The sequence below is a fragment of the Saccostrea cucullata genome, unplaced genomic scaffold, assembly GCF_032062105.1.
Source record: "Saccostrea cucullata isolate Sc308-1 unplaced genomic scaffold, CSIRO_AGI_Scuc_v1 ctg20, whole genome shotgun sequence".
In the NCBI taxonomy this organism is placed as follows: Eukaryota; Metazoa; Mollusca; class Bivalvia; order Ostreida; family Ostreidae; genus Saccostrea; species Saccostrea cuccullata.
Genome location: NW_026936980.1, coordinates 385,617 through 405,700, shown reverse-complemented (window position 1 = coordinate 405,700; position 20,084 = coordinate 385,617). Strand labels below are relative to the sequence as shown.

The following is a 20,084-nucleotide window of genomic DNA, read 5'->3' as shown; positions in this document are numbered from 1 at the left end:
AAAATCTTTTTTCTGGGAATGGACATATTTTTTTTTCTTTTTCATGGAAAGTGATAAAGTAAATCTTTTTTTATGGAAAGCAGCATAGAAAATCTTTCTTCTTCTAGGAAGTGACATAGTATATACCTTTCTTATAGGAAGTCCTGTAGGGAATCTTTCTTTAGAAAGTGACATACTTGGAAACCTCTCTTATAATTAAGGAATGAAGATTATTTCAAATTTTGTTATATGATATAACACAACTTGGGACAGTTTACGTTTATAAAAAAGCATAAACTGACCCAAGTTATGTTATATCGTATATAAACAAAAGTTGAAAAAAGCTTCATTCCTTATAATTTAATTTTTAGTGTAGAAAATGAGATAATTTTTCCTCCAGAAAAAAGGCTTCAAATAAAGCACATTTTAAAAGTAACGTCAAGCGGAGCAATACGTTTTTGACGTAACTCATTCTGACATTGGCAAGTTATATTATACAAAATGAATAAAATCTTTTATCCAATAAAATGACATGTTACAACTAAAATTAAATTATTGAGAAATGACAAACGAAACTCTTCTAACAAGTGGAAGTGACATAGGGAATCTTTCTAACAATACCAAGTGACATAGGGAAAAAAGAAAGCTATACATGTACATGTATAAAGAATGTACATTTGTATTTCTTTAAAAGAGTGGGAGAAAGTGTAATTCTGTTAAAGCTTTTGCAATTGATAATAATATTTTAGACTCTTACATTGTTGTTGCTTGAAATGACATGATATTACTGGTGTGGAAAAAATACTCATTTAATTCTGTTGTTTTTTTTTTTTTGTTACTTATAGAAGTTACTCAATAAAAATGCTGAAAAAATATCTTCATTTTAAGATTTTTAAAAAACCCATGAACAGAATGACATAGACATTTTTATTAAACATTTATATAAATGTACATATATGTCCTCATGAATCATAAAAACATCCATTTCTTAAATAAAAACTTGATTTGCTTTACTATCAAACAAAATATTCATACATTTGACAAAATAGTTTACTCTATAATGTATAAATGTATGTCATATGCTAAACATGTACACATTGAATTCAAATTGATCCACACACTTTGAGTATTCTAAACATCACACATAAATAATTTCTTTGCCTAAGATTATAGTTTCATCTTTCGTTAATCATACAGCAGACAAATCCTGATATGGTTTGAATTTCATCTCCACAAAAACACCTGTACTTTACCAAACAAATTACTAAATATGACAGCAGTACCGAACTTTTCACAATAGCTTACACAATCACAAAATGTCCTGCACTTTCTAGACTGCTTATCAAGACAGTTTGTATCTTTCCACTGTTCAGTGAACAACAGTGTGCCCCTCACATCCTGAATACTCCAAACCGTGTGGTCTGTTGAGGGGCATTTAGAGAGGCACTAAGACTCAGTCCTAACACAGTGCGTGTGTCCACAGGGTCTATAACTCCATCGTCCCATAACCTGTCAAATTATATTACACCAGCGTTTAAAATTTTAAGAGATCCTAAAAATAGATGTCTTATAGGTGTAGAATCTTTTGAGTCTCAAAACCTCTTCTAATACATTCCAGCCATCCCACCCCCAACCCTTTTCATGCAAAACAATGTAAATACAAATTGGAGCTAATATGTTGTTGCAAATGCAAATAATTGAACTTGCAAAACAATATTTTAGAACAAAAATATGGGTTCAAAATTTCATAGGAGAGTTCATTACTTTGAAGTCCAAAATTGAACCTTCATTAGAATTATGCTATTTTTGAAGGCACATTCAATATTTTGTGGCATAAAAATATTTTACACATACTTAAGCAAATGAATTTTATCATTTTACAGATTTAAAGTGGAGTTGCACATCTCTAGTATTTCCCTCTGACATAGGAATTAAATATTAGGTTTTTTCACAAGGATAAAATCTAATAAGAAAATATGAACAAGACATCCCCACCTAGAAATTATCTGTTATATTTACTGTGTCTGTTTTTTTCTCACCTAGCACTGGCATAATAGGGATGACCTTCCTTTTCATATTTCTTTATCACTGGGACCTTTATTAACTGCTCCTCATCTGGTGTGAACTGTAATATCAAATTACATCATAATTATAAGGGAGATAAATCCTTTTTCTCATTAACAATTTATCACTATCATGCATCCTATACTTATCCTGTAAATCAAAATCAGTTCTTGTTTTAAAGCTACATGGTTTGCACCATTTTAGGGTCTCAATTGACAAATACAAACTTTATTATCTAAATTCCTCTATTGGTTTAATTTTTTAAATAGTTTTTAATACCAAATGAAGGGATATATTTTCACCCTCGCCATGCCTTCTGGTTGTTCAAGGCAACATGACACAGAAAGCTATGCTGATAAATTGAAAAATGAAAATTTGTCTGCACAGTACTCTGTCTGTGTTTTAACATCCAAAACTTAAGACTGAATGCTTATATCTTTTTAAATTACATTTATAGGTCACCTGAGTCACTCAGGTGACCTATTGCTATCCGTTTTTGTCCGTCGTCGTGCGTCGTGTGTCGTGTGTTAACATTTGAACATTTTCAACTTCTTCTCTGAAACCACTGAACTGATTTCAACCAAATTTGGTATACAGCATCTATGGTTGAAGGGGAACATAAATTGTGAATTTCATGGTCCCCGCCCCCCTGGGGCCTGAGGGGTAGGGCCAAAACCACTAAAATTAATGAAATCTTTAAAAATCTTCTTCTCTACTCCTGGACAACAAGCAGTCAAACTGTTGGTATGAATGTAATGAGCATTGAGTCCTCTACCAAAATTGTGAAATTCATGGCCCCAGGGTCAGGGGTTCTAGTGCTAGGGCGGGGCTCTATAGATTATATAGTGAAAATGCATTATTTCTTTGAAAATCTTCTTCTCTGCTCCTGGGTATTAAATAAACTAACTAAGTACATAGTTATGATGAGCAAGAGTGGCTCTACCAAAATTGTGAATTTTATGGCCCCAGGGTCAGGGGTTCTGATGTTAGGGCGGGGCTCTTTTGATTATATAGTGAAAAAAACATTAATTCTTTAAAAATCTTCTTCTCTGCTCCTAGATATGAAATAAACTAACTAAGTACATACTTATGATGAGCAAGAGTGCCTCTTCCAAACTTGTGAATTTTATCGCCCTAGGGTCAGGGGTTCTGGTGTAAGGGCGGGGCTCTATTGATTATATAGTGAAAAAGCATTATTTCTTTGAAAATCTTCTTCTCTGCTCCTGGGTATTAAATAAACTAACTAAGTACATAGTTATGATGAGCAAGAGTGGCTCTATTAAATTTGTGAATTTTATGGCCCCAGGGTCAGGGGTTCTGATGTTAGGACGGGGCTCTTTTGATTATATAGTGAAACAAGAGGCCCAAGGGCCTTGAATCGCTCTTCTGATAAATTGTACAATCTATCACTTCTATTAGAAGCCTTCAACTCTATTAGTATCATAAGACCCAAAATGCATCAACTTACAAAGTATGATAATATCTAGCCAGTTAAGACTGAAGATATTATAATATAATTATAAAATACCATAAGTAGGTCACAGTGACCTACCTTTTGATTGGAATTTTCTGAGGACTCGAGATACATTAATTGACAAAGACTGATGATTCTAATTAAATAAGTACCTGAGATATTCAAAAGTAGGTCACCATGACCTACTTTTTGGTCAACATTCTCTGAAAACCCAAGGTGCAGCATCTGACAAAGTTTGATAATTCTAAGCCAATTAGTTCCAGAGATAATTAAATAAAGCCATAAAATGTCAAAAGTAGGTCACCATGACCTACTTTTTGGTCGTCACTCTCCGAAAACTAAATATGCATCCACTCACAAAGTTTGATGATTCTAAGCCAATAAATACCCAAGATACTGAAATACAGCCATAAAATGTCGAAAGTAGGTCATCGTGACCTACATTTTGGTCGACATTTTTAAAGACCCAAGATGCATCTACTGACCAAGTTTGATGATCGTAGGTCTGAAGGTAATCAAAATATGCATTTTAAACAATTTGAAAACAAATGTCGGCAAAATTCAAAAAGTAGGTCACAGTGATCTACTTTTTCGTAAATATGTTTTAAGGTCCCTAGATGCATCAAAGTACAAGATTTGATGATTCTAAACCTCTCGGTGTCTGAAATAATGGGATTTAATGTTTTTAAAAGGATGTCATAAAGTTCAAAAAGTAGGTCATGGTGACCTACTTTTAAGTTGTCATTGTTCAAGGACCCAAGATGCATCAACTGACAAAGTTTGATGATCATAGGCCTTAAAGAGTCCAAAATATGCCTTCAAATCAATTTGAAAACAAATCCCCACAAAATTTAAAAAGTAGGTCACCGTGACCTACTTTTGAGTTAACATGATGTGAAGTCGTAAGATGCATCAACTTACAAGATTTGATGATCCTAGTCCTTATAGTAAGAAAAATATACACGTTTTTATTAATTGTAAATTTAGGTCAACTTTGAAGTGACCTTGAGACCACGCCCTTTGCCCCAGGGTCATGCCTTGAACAATTTTTAATCTTCAACATATCCTTATCCTTGTATGTAAGTTTGGTAAAAATCTGCCTGGTGGTTCTGGAGAAGAAGATTTTTTAGCAACCAGTACTTTTGGTTTTGTTTTCCTGATTATCTCCCCTTGTTTTAGGGTTCCAACCCTTATTTTAGTATAAATGGTAGCCCTTGGGCCAAGGATACCCTGTGACAAATTTGGTACTGATTGGCCAAGGGGTTCTTGAGTTATGGCCCATATTCTAAAAAGTTAACGCACACCGCACACCGCACAAATGGCCATAGCATTAGCTCTTTGAGCCTTTGGCTCAGAAGAGCTAAAAACATTAATTCTTTAAAAATCTTCTCTGCTCCTAGATATGAAATAAACTAACTAAGTACATAGTTATGATGAGCAAGAGTGCCTCTTCCAAACTTGTGAATTTTATCGCCCTAGGGTCAGGGGTTCTGGTGTAAGGGCGGGGCTCTATTGATTATATAGTGAAAAAGCATTATTTCTTTGAAAATCTTCTTCTCTGCTCCTGGGTATTAAATAAACTAACTAAGTACACAGTTATGATGAGCAAGAGTGGCTCTATTAAATTTGTGAATTTTATGGCCCCAGGGTCAGGGGTTCTGGTGTTAGGGCGGGGCTCTTTTGATTATATAGTGAAAAAGCATTAATTCTTTGAAAATCTTCTCTGCTCCTGGGTATTAAATAAAATAACTAAGTACATAGTTATGATGAGCAAGAGTGCATCTTCCAAAATTGTGAATTTTATGCCCTAGGGTCAGGGGTTCTGGTGTAAGGGCGGGGCTCTATTGATTATATAGTGAAAATGCATTTATTCTTTGAAAACCTTCTTCTCTGCTCCTGGGTATTAAATAAAATAACTAAGTACATAGTTATGATGAGTAAGAGTGCCTCTTCCAAAATTGTGAATTTTATGGCCCCAGGGTCAGGGGTTCTGGTCTTAGGGTGGGGCTCTATGGTTTATATAGCGAAAGTGCATTAATTCTTTGAAAATCTTCATCTCTGCTCCTGGGTATTAGATAAACTAAATTAGTATATAGTTATAATGCGCAAGAGTACCTAAACCTGATTTGTGTCAGGGGTTTACCCATTTTATGTAAATGGGGTCTTTTGATTATATGGTGAAAATACTTTAATTCTTTGAAAACCTTTTCCTTTGCACCTGGGTATTATGCCAATGATCTAAGTATATGTATTTATGATGAAAAAAGGTGCCTCTATCAAAATGGTTAATTTCATGCCCCCTGGGTCAGGGGTAGGGGGGGTTACATAGTCTGAAAGTAAATTAATGCTTTGAAATCTGCTCTTTAGTATTAATCAACCATTTATGATGAAATAAAATTTATGATAAAATTTCCAAAATTTTGAAATAAGTGGCCCCAGGGTCGGTGGTTCCTTTAGGGTGGGGTTCACAACTGGTTATAAGTTGGAAGTGCATTTTTTCTTTGTTACTCTGATCTACCTCTGGGTATTAAGTAACTAGAGTAAGCAAGCTAAGTATATCATTATGATAAGCAATGGAGCATCTTTCAAAATTGTGAATTTCATGGCCTTCTAGTTTAAAACAAGAACCAAATTCAATTGTTCAAAAGTTGTTACATGATACTCAGGTGACCTATAAGGCCCGTGGGCCTCTTGTTAAATTTCATGGTAAATTGAAAAAACAAATATTGTCTCTTTGAATCCTTTCTAAAGGAAACATATGCACTTATACTATTTAATTGAAGGAGCAGCCATTACTGCTTAATGTAAGCATGAATTTAATAAATGAGATCCGCCCACCTCTTTCCCAGCACACAAAACAACCACACAGCCTAAAATAAAAGATGTGAGATCCGCCTACCTCTTTCCCAGCCTTGATCCTCTGTTCTCGTGTGATCTGAGCTAACACACTGGCTGCCTGTTCTCCTCCCATCACAGAAATCCTGGCATTGGGCCACATGTACAGGAACCGGGGACTGTAACAAACCAGATACTACAATACAGTGTCATATATACATATTGGGTCATACAGGAAATGTAACAAACCAGATACTACAATACAGCGTCATATATACAGAAATCCGGGCATTGGGCCACATGTACAGGAACCGGGGACTGTAACAAAACAAGATACTACAACACAGGGTCATATTTACAGAAATCCTGGCATTGGGCCACATGTACAGGAACCGGGGACTGTAACAAACTAGATACTACAATACAGCGTCATATATACAGAAATCCTGGCATTGGGTCACATGTACAGGAACCGGGGACTGTAACAAACCAGATACTACAATACAGCGTCATATATACAGAAATCCGGGCATTGGGCCACATGTACAGGAACCGGGGACTGTAACAAACCAGATACTACAATACAGGGTCATATATACAGAAATCCTGGCATTGGGCCACATGTACAGGAACCGGGGACTGTAACAAACCAGATACTACAATACAGGGTCATATATACAGAAATCCTGGCATTGGGCCACATGTACAGGAACCGGGGACTAAAAAAAACAGATACTACTTTACAGAAACTTAAAGGAGTGTAAACAGAATAAAATACAGGGTCCTATATAGAAACCCGGGACTGCAATCATGGAAAACATCAGGAACCATCAGATGTGTAATTTTAAATCTTCAGAGAATGACACAATTTATAAACTTGTAAAATATTTAATTACTTTAGAAACACCTAAGATATAAGTTTATCAGCTGTATATTTACCTGTATGCCCTACCACACATCCCATAATTCCCTGCCCCATAGGAGCCTCCGATTATCACAGTAAATTTAGGTACTTTGGCACAAGCCACTGCTGTTACCATTTTAGCTCCATGCTTGGCTATACCCCCTGCCTCAGCATCTCGACCAACCATAAAACCTGTTACATAAGAATATGTAAACTGGCCAACCACAAAAGCTTTTACATATCAATAATTATGTCATATTGACTAATTATAAAACTTATTACAAAAAATATGAACCATTATTTATTGGATATAAATGTCGAGTAAATTGCTACCAAGAAATAGCTTTCAAAGTATCTATTGGTAAAAATAAATTAATCCAATGGATTTGTCACAACTTAATCTTACCTGTGATGTTTTGAAGAAATATAAGAGGTATGTTTCTTTGACAACAAAGTTCTATAAAGTGTGTTCCCTGCCAAAAAGATAAAAATTAATTAAGTATTGGTAAAGTCAAATTCCTCATAACTTCTATTTTTCAAAGCATAGAAATTCAATATCAAAATCATTTTTAAGTATGACAAATGATTTATAATTTAACAATACCAGGTACTATTGTGAAAGAGGATTGATTTTATCCCCACCTTTAATGCTGATTCACTAAACAGCACTCCATTATTACCCAGAATTCCTACAGGGTATCCCCATAGTCTAGCAAAACCTGAAAAATTAATGTTTTGAAAATGTTTAATTCAACAAGTCATAGAAAGTTTTCTTCACTTGTCATAGAATGAGTGTTTCTTTGCAGAAAGAAGCATTTTACCTGTAACTAGGGTTTCACCATACATTGTTTTAAATTCATCAAATTTACTTCCATCAACTATCCTCGCTATGACCTGAAAAAGTGAATGAATTTTCATACAAAATTGTTGTTTTTTGACATGTTTATGCCAATGATGAGTACATGGATAAGATTCATATAGGCAGTGTCTGCTGCCCAATACTATTACAGTAAAACTTGTTCAGTATGAAAAAGGATATTGCAAGTTCACAGATATAGCAAAGTTATAACTTGGATCCCCAGCTATACAATTCAACGAACTCCTTATACGGGTATAATAGGAGAAGTAATATCATAGATCTCAGAGACTTCATGATAACCAAGTTTTACTGTACGTTTATTTACTAATAAAATATATAAAATATCGTTTGAATTAAATGAATACATGATTATGTTGCAAATGTTTTTTATTTCAATACTTAAATAATAAGTTTTTAGGAAGCAATCCTCTGTATGGCTTTTGTTCAGGTAAAACCCACCACATGTTTATGCCAATGATGAGTACATGGATAAGACTCATATAGGCAGTGTCTGCTGCCCAATACTATTACAGTAAAACTTGTTCAGTATGAAAAAGGATATTGCAAGTTCACAGATATAGCGAAGTTATAACTTGGATCCCCAGCTATACAATTCAACGAACTCCTTATACGGGTATAATAGGAGAAGTAATATCATAGATCTCAGAGACTTCATGATAACCAAGTTTTACTGTACGTTTATTTACTAATAAAATATATAAAATATTGTTTGAATTAAATGAATGCATGATTATGTTGCAAATGTGTTTTATTTCAATACTTAAATAATAAGTTTTTAGGAAGCAATCCTCTGTATGGCTTTTGTTCAGGTAAAACCCACCAGACTATGACATTACCTCTCTAACATCAAACGTCTTCTTCAGATTAGCTCCCACAATTCCATACAGCTCCTCAGCCAGGTGGATAGGCTCCTCAGGGGTTTCTATGGTAACCTTAAAATTTATAAATAAATTTTGATATCAGACTCTGTACAACTAGTATCAACAGTCAACAGCAAAAAAGCTGCCAACATCATACTGGTAAAATGAGATAAAGTAAGGAGGGAGTCAAGAAGCTGTCTAGGCCACTGATCCTTAGTGATTTTTGATGAGTGAATTCTTTCAATTTATTTACCTTAAGAACCCTTTTTATTACATTTTCAACAGGAAAAATACTATACATTAATTGAATCTGTTCAAAGAATAAAAGTGATATTCTGTCACAGTGTAAAAAGGTATCAAAATGTTGTACCTTTGGGTCCTTCGTGTAGTTGATGTTTTTGACACATCGTCTGGCCAGGTGGAGTGCATGAAGGTCATCTTGAGCAAAGTAATCAGTTACCCCAGACTTACTGCAAGTAATAAATGTTAACAAGAATTAATTTCATTTAAAATTGACAGGTTTTTAAAAATTTGAGAAAAAAAGGAACATTAAAATTAAATAAAACATATTTTTTCTCCCAGCTACACAAGGAGCTTGAATGGGATTTAGGCAGCTGAAAGTGAGATATTTTAAATCATAACCTGGCTTAAAATAAAAACAGACTTTTTTGCAAAATATTGAGCACAAATTTCTTGGGTGTACTCAAAACTCCACCAAAAAAAGATGAAATGTCTTTTCTCAAATATGAAAATACTGTGAAATTACTAAATTTTTGTGTCAGTTTAATTTTAGTTGTTTCCATAAGCATTACTACTCTTCTTTTCTCTCACCTTGAAATAAAACTCCCCCAAAACCAATATTTTTTCTCAAACCTTACCTTGAAAATTTGACCCCCCCCCCCAAAAAGTGATTATACAGTATATATGAAAACCAAGTAACTCTATAAATATAAAAACAGACCTGCAGTGTAGCTGTGCCCCTCCCAGGTCAGTGGCTGATACCTCCTCCCCTGTGGCTGCCTTCACCTACAAATACAGAACAGTGAGGAGGATCCAAGATTTTACAGATTATGCAAGGAGGATCTCAAATTTTAGCATGATGACAAATTAATTGCACACAATTGGAGTTTTTAATTTTATATGAATAAATTGGCAACTTTTTGACAGACATTTTCATGAAACAATATTCATAACATCAAAATGCAAAGAAAAACCCCCAAAAATGTAGTTGTCATGGAGTATGATAATACTTATGAAATTTTTCTGTAAGACAGCATTTTTATATTTAAAAATAAAAATTCTAGATACTGTAAATGTATTATATTTGGCATGTACAATATTTGGCGGAAATTGATTTTTGAACAAGTTGGCATAGATTTGATTTAGCGCATTTCTTAAATGTTCTTATTTATTTGTATATGTGCAAGACTTTGAGCATTGTACTTGAATTAGCGGAAGTTTCTTTCTGCCAAAGGCGCTTAAAAGAATACACAGCCAATGCAATTCACAAAAACTTTTGAAATAAAATAACAGAAGATGGTAAATCTCTATAGACGTAAGAAAACTGATGGTAGAAATCATACCAAAGGAGGACCTCCAAGGAAAATGGTTCCATGCTTCTTGACAATGATACTCTCGTCTGCCATAGCTGGAACATAGGCCCCACCAGCCGTACAGCTACCCAGAACCACAGCTATCTGTAAACAAATCATAACATTAGAGAAGAAATACTTCAAAATATGCTAAGTTGTATGTGTAAGTTCTTGTATGTGTAAATTCTAAAAGAAATTTTCTCTCCAATAATTTTTTTTCCTAATGCAGAGTTATCTCCCTTATTGAGCATTTCAACATTTCAAAGCACATACATACATGTATTTCACACATATAAAATAAATAATGGTTTACCTGAGGAATCTTGAGAGCAGACATGTTGGCCTGATTGAAAAAAATTCTTCCAAAGTGGTCTCTGTCTGGGAATACATCCTCCTGTCTGGGAAGATTAGCTCCACCCGAGTCAACTGTAGGGGGAAAAGACAAGAATTAAAGCTCTGCTAAATGTGTTTAACGAATCACTGTCTAGTTATAAAAAAGTAGAGTATGTCAGGGCATCACAATATTTAGAAACTAGGGATAATTTGCATAACAAGCGAAGTTTGGCTATGAATAATGGAAAAAATACTATTAATTAAAAAGAATTATTTCATAAATCAAAATTCATAACATGCAACAAGTAACAGTGTTATATTTGACTGAATCTCTGGCTAATCTTTACCTAGGTTATACAGGTAAGGTGTCTATCATTTACCTAGGTATATACAGGTAAGATGTCTATTATTTACCTAGGTATATACAGGTAAGGTGTCAATTATTTACCTAGGTATATACAGGTAAGGTGTCAATTATTTACCTAGGTATATACAGGTAAGATGTCTATTATTTACCTAGGTATATACAGGTAAGGTGTCAATTATTTACCTAGGTATATACAGGTAAGGTGTCTATTATTTACCTAGGTATATACAGGTAAGGTGTCAATTATTTACCTAGGTATATACAGGTAAGATGTCTATTATTTACCTAGGTATATACAGGTAAGGTGTCTATTATTTACCTAGGTATATACAGGTAAGGTGTCTATTATTTACCTAGGTATATACAGGTAAGGTGCCTATTATTTACCTAGGTATATACAGGTAAGGTGTTTATTATTTACCTAGGTATTACAGGCAAGATGTCTATTATTTACCTAGGTATATACAGGTAAAGTGTCTATTATTTACCTAGGTATATACAGGTAAGGCATCTATTATTTACCTAGGTATATACAGGTAAGGTGCCTATTATTTACCTAGGTATATACAGGTAAGGTGCCTATTATTTACCTAGGTATATACAGGTAAGGCGTCTATTATTTACCTAGGTATTACAGGTAAGATGTCTATTATTTACCTAGGTATATACAGGTAAGGTGTCTATTATTTACCTAGGTATATACAGGTAAGGCGTCTATTATTTACCTAGGTATATACAGGTAAGATGTCTATTATTTACCTAGGTATATACAGGTAAGGTGTCAATTATTTACCTAGGTATATACAGGTAAGATGTCTATTATTTACCTAGGTATATACAGGTAAGGTGTCTATTATTTACCTAGGTATATACAGGTAAGGTGTCAATTATTTACCTAGGTATATACAGGTAAGGTGTGTATTATTTACCTAGGTTATACAGGTAAGGTGTCTATTATTTACCTAGGTATATACAGGTAAGGTGTCTATTATTTACCTAGGTATATACAGGTAAGATGTCTATTATTTACCTAGGTATATACAGGTAAGATGTCTATTATTTACCTAGGTATATACAGGTAAGGTGCCTATTATTTACCTAGGTATGTACAGGTAAGGTGCCTATTATTTACCTGGGTATATACAGGTAAGATGTATATTATTTACCTAGGTATATACAGGTAAGATGTCTATTATTTACTAGTGCTGTGCAATATTTATATAATAGTGTTGCATTATGCATGTATTATGCCTAAATAGTAGGGAGGGTTTGTCACATGGTGCACGAGCCGGAGGCGAGTGCACTTTGTGTATAAACCCTGCCTATTATTTACCATAGTATATACATAATGCAACACTATTGTTATTATTATGCTGACTGTTGTAATTATTTATGCGGCAATCCATCTGACTTTTTCCTGAAAATATCGGTGCTAACACAGCGCACTTGCAAGAACTCATTCAAAATCTTCATGCTAAAATTGGTTGCATTCTTAGTTATTTTGGTTACTAGTATTATTTCTAAATAAGTCGGGATTTTCTGTCCCAAAGCAACTCATCTTTATTTTCTGTTTTGTTAGTAAGACTTATTTATTTGCAGACGTCGATTCTCATTGATAATTTTCTTTTACATCCTTCAATCAAGTGTCATATAAAAAAGCATTTTGATGAACCTATGAAATCAGTTCATTTAACGATCTGTATGTAATTAGTTTGAAACTTTGTTGTACACATTAATCTAAGGTTCCTTAGAATAATATAACTGTTTTCAAATTATATTTGTCTATTTTTTCCTTCTTGTGTCAATTGTATAAATTAAGATTATATATTTAATAAAACTCTCATAAACAGTGATCGTCTCTGTGGCGTAATCGATAAGGCATCGGACTGACAATCTCATGGTCGTGAGTTCGATCCTCGGCGTGTGCATTGAAGAATTTTATTCAGTAAATAAAGCCGTGCACTATTTCGGCATAGTATGTTTACGCTATATAAATCCTTAGACCACTATGCGAGAATAGTAGGGTATGGGTTATATAGAGACAAACTGACAGGAAGCATAATAATACCGGTTAACCGGTGTATCCTGATTTCGTTCTTCACAATAGGTATCGCAGTATTTTTTTGTGAATACCCGTTTGGGTTCGATATGCTATAGATTGTTACAAAAAGAGTTATTTGCCCTTTTCAAGGTAAAATATGGAGGCAAGCAACGTGAAGTGTGATCAGAAACTAGAGACATGTCTCTTTCAAAAACGAAACGACGACAACTGTTATATGAAACCCCTTCATGTTAAAGCTGAATCTGAATACAACTTAATTGAATTCAACAAGTTGTGTCACAAAAAAACTTATCTTGTCGCTTGCGCCGACATAATGCGATCAGGCAATTGGAATATCAACTCGAGAATACATGTAATTTGAGTTTGTGTTTTCATTTAACCTTGGCAAAAAGCAAAAAATTATTAAATACTGTAGAAGTACTTTTTACCGCGTTGTATCAATTTCCGCGGAAATTTGTCCAAGCGTACTTAATATAAATGTATGGCATATAGTGAAGAAATCCGCGTAATTTTCTACCCGCGGATTAAACAGAAATTGAGATTCCGCGGAATTATGACCCCGTGGAAAAAAGTATGTCTACAGTATTTATATCGTGATATATTGCAATACAAAATATAATATTGCAATATATCGCCATACGATTTTTCTGTCGCGATACCCAGCACTATCATTTACCTAGGTGTATACAGGTAAGATATCTGATATATTATTTACCTAGGTATATACAGGTAAGATATCTGATATATTATTTACCTAGGTATATACAGGGTAGATGGTTCTGTTGTGCTATTTCCTGAGCCCTCAGGTGTTTTTTGACCGTGACGGGGTAATATGACCCTCCCTTCACAGTTGGATCATTAGCCACAATCATACACTCCACTCTGAAAGAAAAAACAAAACATTCAACAGAAAAGACACAAATGTCCTTCTAATGGTAGTTGACTATGGATTATATACAGTCAATGTTACATGGTACATAGAAAGGCACCAGATACAAGGTGAGTACATTTTATAATTACCCTGACACACGACCTATCCCTGTGATGATGCCCCCCGCAGGAACCTCTTCCTCCCCATACAACTGGTACCCTGCCAACTGACTCAGCTCAAGGAAAGGAGACCTGTCCAAAACAAAACATGAAATTTCCTGCTATCATGACTTTGAAATGAAAAAATTAAGTAACAATTTTTTTTATTTCAAAACTTTCTTGGATTTGTATTAGGAAAGGAGAAAAATATACGGATAGACCAGGAATTGAACCCTGGACTAGTCAGGTGCTCTACAGACTGAGCTACCCAGGCTGATATCCATTGTCCAAACCATTACAGATTTTGAAAAAAAAAATTGTGTTGGATGATTATCCTATATAGTTAACTTTAACATTTGATAATTTTTTATCACATGACGTGAACAGCTTCCTTACTGTGGGTCCAGTAGGGAGTTGATTCTGTCTCGGGGTAACATCTTCCCTCGATCTGTGTGCTTCTTTCTGGCTGCCTCACCCCCACCTAATGAATGAAACAAACAAGATTTACATACCAAAGAAATGCTTTAGATAATTCAATTAATAGCTAAAAAAGTTTTTAACCTTGTTGGCTCAAAACAGATATTATTTCCTTTTTATATGTAAAATTATGGTATGTTTACGGTGGAAAAATTCCTACCTTGTGTGATTTTATTGACTTTGGCATTCAAGTCGTCCACAAGGGTCTGCATTGTATCTGCATTTTCCTAATACAAAAGTAACAATATCAATGTACAACTCAGAATAACATATACAGTGGAGCCTCGTTTATCCGGATGCTTTGGTTCCCTGTCAATTTGTCCGGATATGTGAAGCGTCCAGATACCTGAATTACAAGTTTAACAAGACAAAGCAACATTAAAAAAATTCTTTCCCATGAAAAATTGTCCGGATACTGAAGTGTCCAGATATCTGAAGGTCCACTGTACTCTTAGAGTTATGAATCTAATATATAATTTTAATTTATTATTCATCTATAAATATCTAATGTTTTATTTTAATTCCTTTATGTATATATTTATAATTTCAGATTATTAAATAAGTAATTCAATAATGGTCATTCAGGACATTTCAGGTGTATCATGCAATGCTACCCTATTATTTGCCTTCAGGGTCATAATTAAGGTTCTGGCCATGAGTTTTATAAGTTCTTTGTTTCTATTGGGTATTAATTCTGTGTTCTTGTGTTTTATTGGTTTGTAACGGGAACCAGTTTATCTATGGACGTAAAGTGTACTCGATCTGTCCCAAAGTATATATATATAAATGATAAACTTGATCTTAAACTTTACTTAGTAATACTAAGGAACAGACTAAGCCCACAAACTATTTAATCGTATAATGACTGGTCCTGTTTGTTTTATTCAACCCAGGTTCTGAGATTCCTAGATTATGATCAACACCTTGAAATAAGAAGAAAGTTTAAATTTTTAACAGTTAATTTATTATGGTGATAACTGAATAATTTGTAGTTGATAACAAATAACAAATAAGTTTCCAAAATAATCTCAAAATGTAAATAAAAAAAAATTGAGGTAGAAAAATAAATTAATAACTGAATAAATAATAACAAAGTAAATAATTTGATAACAAAAATATAATGGAGGAAAAATGAGTGTGATGCCCTAAGAAAAATCTACCAAAATAGATGGGAGTGAGCTTCCATACACCTAAGAGATTTTATGATTCCATACAACACCCTAAAAATTATAGTGAGACTCTATGCAAGTAGACTGAAAATTTCCTAAAGCCCTATTTATTACACAAGGGACAAGGCAATTTAGTTATTATAAATAACACTATAAAGGCCTAGGGATATCTAATTCATCCTTGAACCAATGTGACTCTAGAGCTATATAAGGACCTTATTACATTTTACAGAATTTAGACAGTGTCCTAAACAAAAAAAATAAGACTGCACGAGCAGTCCGGGATTAAACCCTCAGAGCTAAGAAGAGTAAGCTTGAACCTGTGGGTTCTTTAGCCTAGAGTGACTTGAAAATGCCGCTGTTACCGTTTATATATAAACTCTGACCAATAAAAATCATTCTAACTAAGTAGCTTTGAAATAGTAATGTGAATATCTAAAATGATTTCTGATATGTTCAAGTACTATCTGTCAACCAATGAAAAGTCAGGATACAAAATAAGTTTGGAACGACAGCCAAAATGGAGGTAAATTTAACCTGAGCACATGTGTAAACAAATAAAGTTACAAAGTTACAAATACAGGACTTTTAACATCAGCTTTGCCTATCGGAAAATGTTAAAAGGTATTTAAATGCACTAAATATTCTGTGTATGACAAATTAAATGTACTGTAAAAAACCAAAACCGTCACACTCCTCCCCCCTTAAAACAAAAATTACAATCTATGAATTTTTTGTTATATTAAAATAAAAGGAAATACGGTAATAATCAACTACAATTAAAAGTTCACTTCCGGAACCCTCCCACTGGGCACTTTTCATCACGAGGGTTGTGGTCCTCTGTGAGTGAGAACAAAGGGGTGGCTGTTGTCCTCTGCCTCTCCTCCCTTGCCCTCTCTCGTTCCTCCCGGTGCACTCTTGGGCGCGGCCTTCTGAAAGTTCCTGGGTCCACATATTTGTTATTTGTTATCAACTACAAATTATTCAGTTATCACCATAATAAATTAACTGTTAAAAATTTAAAAAAAAAAAAAAAAAAAAAAAAAAACAAATCTGTAACAGGAAAGGAGAAAATGTATGGCTGGACCGGGAATCGAGAAGTTGGAACTCAGGACCCCTGCATCTCCAGTCAGGTGCTCTACCTACTGAGCTATCCAGGCCGATATCCACGGCCCAAACCATTACATTCCTCCCTCCTTAAATGGTCTTTGCCCTCGAAGACACAACCCAAGTTCTTATTGCCCCTGGCAGGACTTTCACCTGCAATTCCAGGGGTGGTCAATGGCACCAAATCTGTAACAGGAAAGGAGAAAATGTATGGCTGGACCGGGAAAATCTATATTTAACCCGGGACCCCTGTATCACTAGTCAGGTGCTCTACCGATTTCATATCCAGGCCGATATCCACGGCCAGAACCATTACATTCCTACCTCCTTGGAACAGGTGGTCTTCGCCCTCTTAAGACACAACCCTTTCTTTCTCTCTCTCTCTGCTCCCAGGACTTTCACCTGCAATTCCAGGGGTGGTTAACGGCACCAAATATGTAACAGGAAAGGAGAAAATGTATGGTTGTACTGGGAATCAAACCCTGGACCCCTGTATCTCCAGTCAGGTGCTCTACCAACTGAGGTATCCAGGCCAGTATCCACGGTTTAACAAGACAAAGCAACATTAAAAAAATTCCTTCCTCCTTAAAAATTGTGGTCTTGCCCCCGAAGACACAACCCAAGTTCTTATCCCCTGGCAGGACTTTCACCTGCAAGTCCAGGGTTTTATTTTAATTCCTTTATGTATATATTGTAACAGGATTAATAAGTAAAAATAATGGTCATTCAGGACATTTCAGGTGTATCATGCAATGCTACCCGGCCTTGTATCACTAGTCAGGTGCTCTACCATGAGTTTTATAAGTTCTTTGTTTCTATTGGGTATTAATTCTGTGTTCTTGTGTTTTATTGGTTTATCAAACTCCCTCCAATTGTTCTTAGTATCTAATGTCCAGAGCTTTGTAGGACAGATTTCTACTGATGGTAAGCTGATATTTGATTATAAATTTATAGTTATCATCTGAACTCCTAGCTAATATGAAGTAAGTTGCATTTATTTAATATGCAGGAGCTTGCCTTTTCCATAATATTACTGTTTTTATAAACTGTTTATTCACAAAATGTACAATCATGTTACATGTAAATATAATATCTTTGAAACAATTAAAACCTTAACAATATTAATAAAAATAATGACATTTTTTTGTTTAAAAAGTATTATAAATTGTGAACACATGAAATGAAATATACTGGTAATTGGATTATATCTTTTTTTATGATTGTAAGAGTTATCTCTCTTATTGCAGTATAGCCTTGGAATCACAGTGGGAGTTGCAATACCCTGTTTGCCCTGAGTAGTTTTGCTCAATACCCTCTTTAGTCTGGGTAGTTTTGCCCAATAGATTGTTTGCCCTGGGTAGTTTTGCCCAGTACCCTGTTTTTCTTGAGTATTTTTGCCCAGTACCCTGTTTGCCCTGGGTAGTTTTACCAAATATCCTGTTTGCCCTGAGTGGATTTGCCCAATCCCTATTTGCCACAGTAGTTTTGCTCAGTACCTTGTTTGGTCTGAGTAGTTTTGCCCAATACCCTGTTTATTTTGAGTAGTTTTGTCCAGTACCTCATTTGCCTTGATTAGTTTTGCCCAGTACCCTGTCTACCTTGTCTGAGTAGTTTTGCCCAATACCCTGTTTATTTTGAGTAGTTTTGTCCAGCACCTCATTTGCCTTGATTAGTTTTGCCCAGTACCCTGTCTACCTTGTCTGAGTAGTTTTGCCCAATACCCTGTTTGCCCTGGGTAGTTTCAAGCTATACTCTGTTTGCCCTAAGTTGTTTTGCCCAATACCCTGTTTGCCCTGCGTAGTTCTGCCAAATATTCTGTTTTCCCTGAGTAGTTTTGCCCAATATTCTGTTTGCCCTCAGTACTTTCACCTGGCCAATACCATGTTTATCCTGAATGGACTTGCTCAATCCCTGTATGCCCTAAGTAGTTTTGTCCAGTATACTGTTTGCCTTAACTGGATTCGCCCCATGTGCTTTTTTCTAGACACACACTGTCACAGTGTACTTAATGTTAATGAATTCAAAGTGAAAAACCATTTGATCTGACAGCTAGTGTGTGGGTTTTTAGATTTGTGTGATTTTTATGAGCAATTAAATTTATTGAAACAAGGCAAAACTACAGGGAAATTCTACCAAAACCACCCATTACTTTATATAAAACTAAAATGCACATTTAACATGGTTTAATTTTATCTTGCCTTGGAATATAATTATATTCTTCAGAATTTAATAATATATAAATATATTGGTTATTAATGTAGACATTTGTAAATCGCACCCTGTACCTTTCAACTGAATTGAACATTTAACTGGGTATCATTTTATCTTGGAATAATAAAAGAGGGGACCCATAAAAGAGTGCAGCTAGCAATGTCTGTGCAAAGAAAAAATCGCATTGTGACTGTCACATCAATATACTGATCTTAATGAATTTTTTTTCCCAAAGTTACCACTGGACCTACTGTACAATTCTTTGCACAAATGCATCATGCTGCAAACTACGTCTCGTGATAACTCAAAGGCTTAATTAAGTACGTGTTCTCTATGAGTCTCCTGTTCAAACTGTCTTTTCTAAGACATACATGAAGATGGTTTTATAATTCGTTTGCAACTTTGATTGTATACGATAATTCAAGAAACCACACATTTTTAAAGCGGTACATGTGTAATAAGGACGTTTATAGTTTAAAGAAAAAAAAATTGTAGCGGGTGTGATAAAATCCAAGGAGTCTGAGGAAATTCGAAATGCACGTGTTTTTACCTTGTAGCTTGCATCTTTTTCAAGGGTTGTGCCAATAGGTGCAACTGCGTCTAAATTCAGCAAACGCTTATGGCATTTTACTATCTCTCTTGACCCAAGCGATAAAATGTATCTCCGCAACATGATTTTCACATTTGTAAACAAACTTTGGCACTGTTATGTCCAAAGTCATAAAGCTCCCGTATTTTCGT

At 34.7% G+C, this 20,084-nt stretch overlaps 1 protein-coding gene across 2 annotated transcripts; it reads right to left on the bottom strand.

Annotated features, from left to right (window-relative positions):
* Window positions 1-892: 892 nt before the first annotated feature.
* LOC134246982 (methylcrotonoyl-CoA carboxylase beta chain, mitochondrial-like) lies at window positions 893-20,068 on the bottom strand. 2 transcript variants are annotated; one of them, XM_062729330.1, is made up of 17 exons: window positions 19,894-20,068; window positions 15,017-15,083; window positions 14,776-14,860; window positions 14,371-14,472; window positions 14,105-14,232; window positions 10,902-11,014; window positions 10,580-10,693; window positions 9,958-10,022; window positions 9,367-9,466; window positions 8,973-9,068; window positions 8,078-8,150; window positions 7,899-7,975; window positions 7,663-7,729; window positions 7,292-7,448; window positions 6,417-6,531; window positions 2,019-2,104; window positions 893-1,488 (listed from the first exon to the last, which is right to left on the bottom strand). In XM_062729330.1, exons 1-17 carry the CDS (start codon window positions 20,014-20,016, stop codon window positions 1,371-1,373), a joined length of 1,686 nt encoding a protein of 561 aa, XP_062585314.1. In that variant the 5' UTR covers window positions 20,017-20,068; the 3' UTR covers window positions 893-1,370. The 2 variants fall into 2 exon arrangements, with proteins under 2 accessions (XP_062585314.1, XP_062585315.1); XM_062729331.1 differs by lacking the exons at window positions 893-1,488; window positions 2,019-2,104; window positions 6,417-6,531 and adding an exon at window positions 6,708-6,991.
* Window positions 20,069-20,084: the final 16 nt, after the last annotated feature.

Bases quoted from the DNA above. Each gene is read 5' to 3' on its own strand.
- LOC134246982 (XM_062729330.1), bottom strand. From the start codon at position 20,016: ATGTTGCGGAGATACATTTTATCGCTTGGGTCAAGAGAGATAGTAAAA. The intron at 7,976-8,077 runs GTAAAATGCTTC...TTAATTTTTCAG, and splicing joins TGGTGAAACCCTAGTTACAG to GTTTTGCTAGACTATGGGGA. The intron at 7,449-7,662 runs GTAAGATTAAGT...CTTATGTAACAG, and splicing joins ATTTCTTCAAAACATCACAG to GTTTTATGGTTGGTCGAGAT.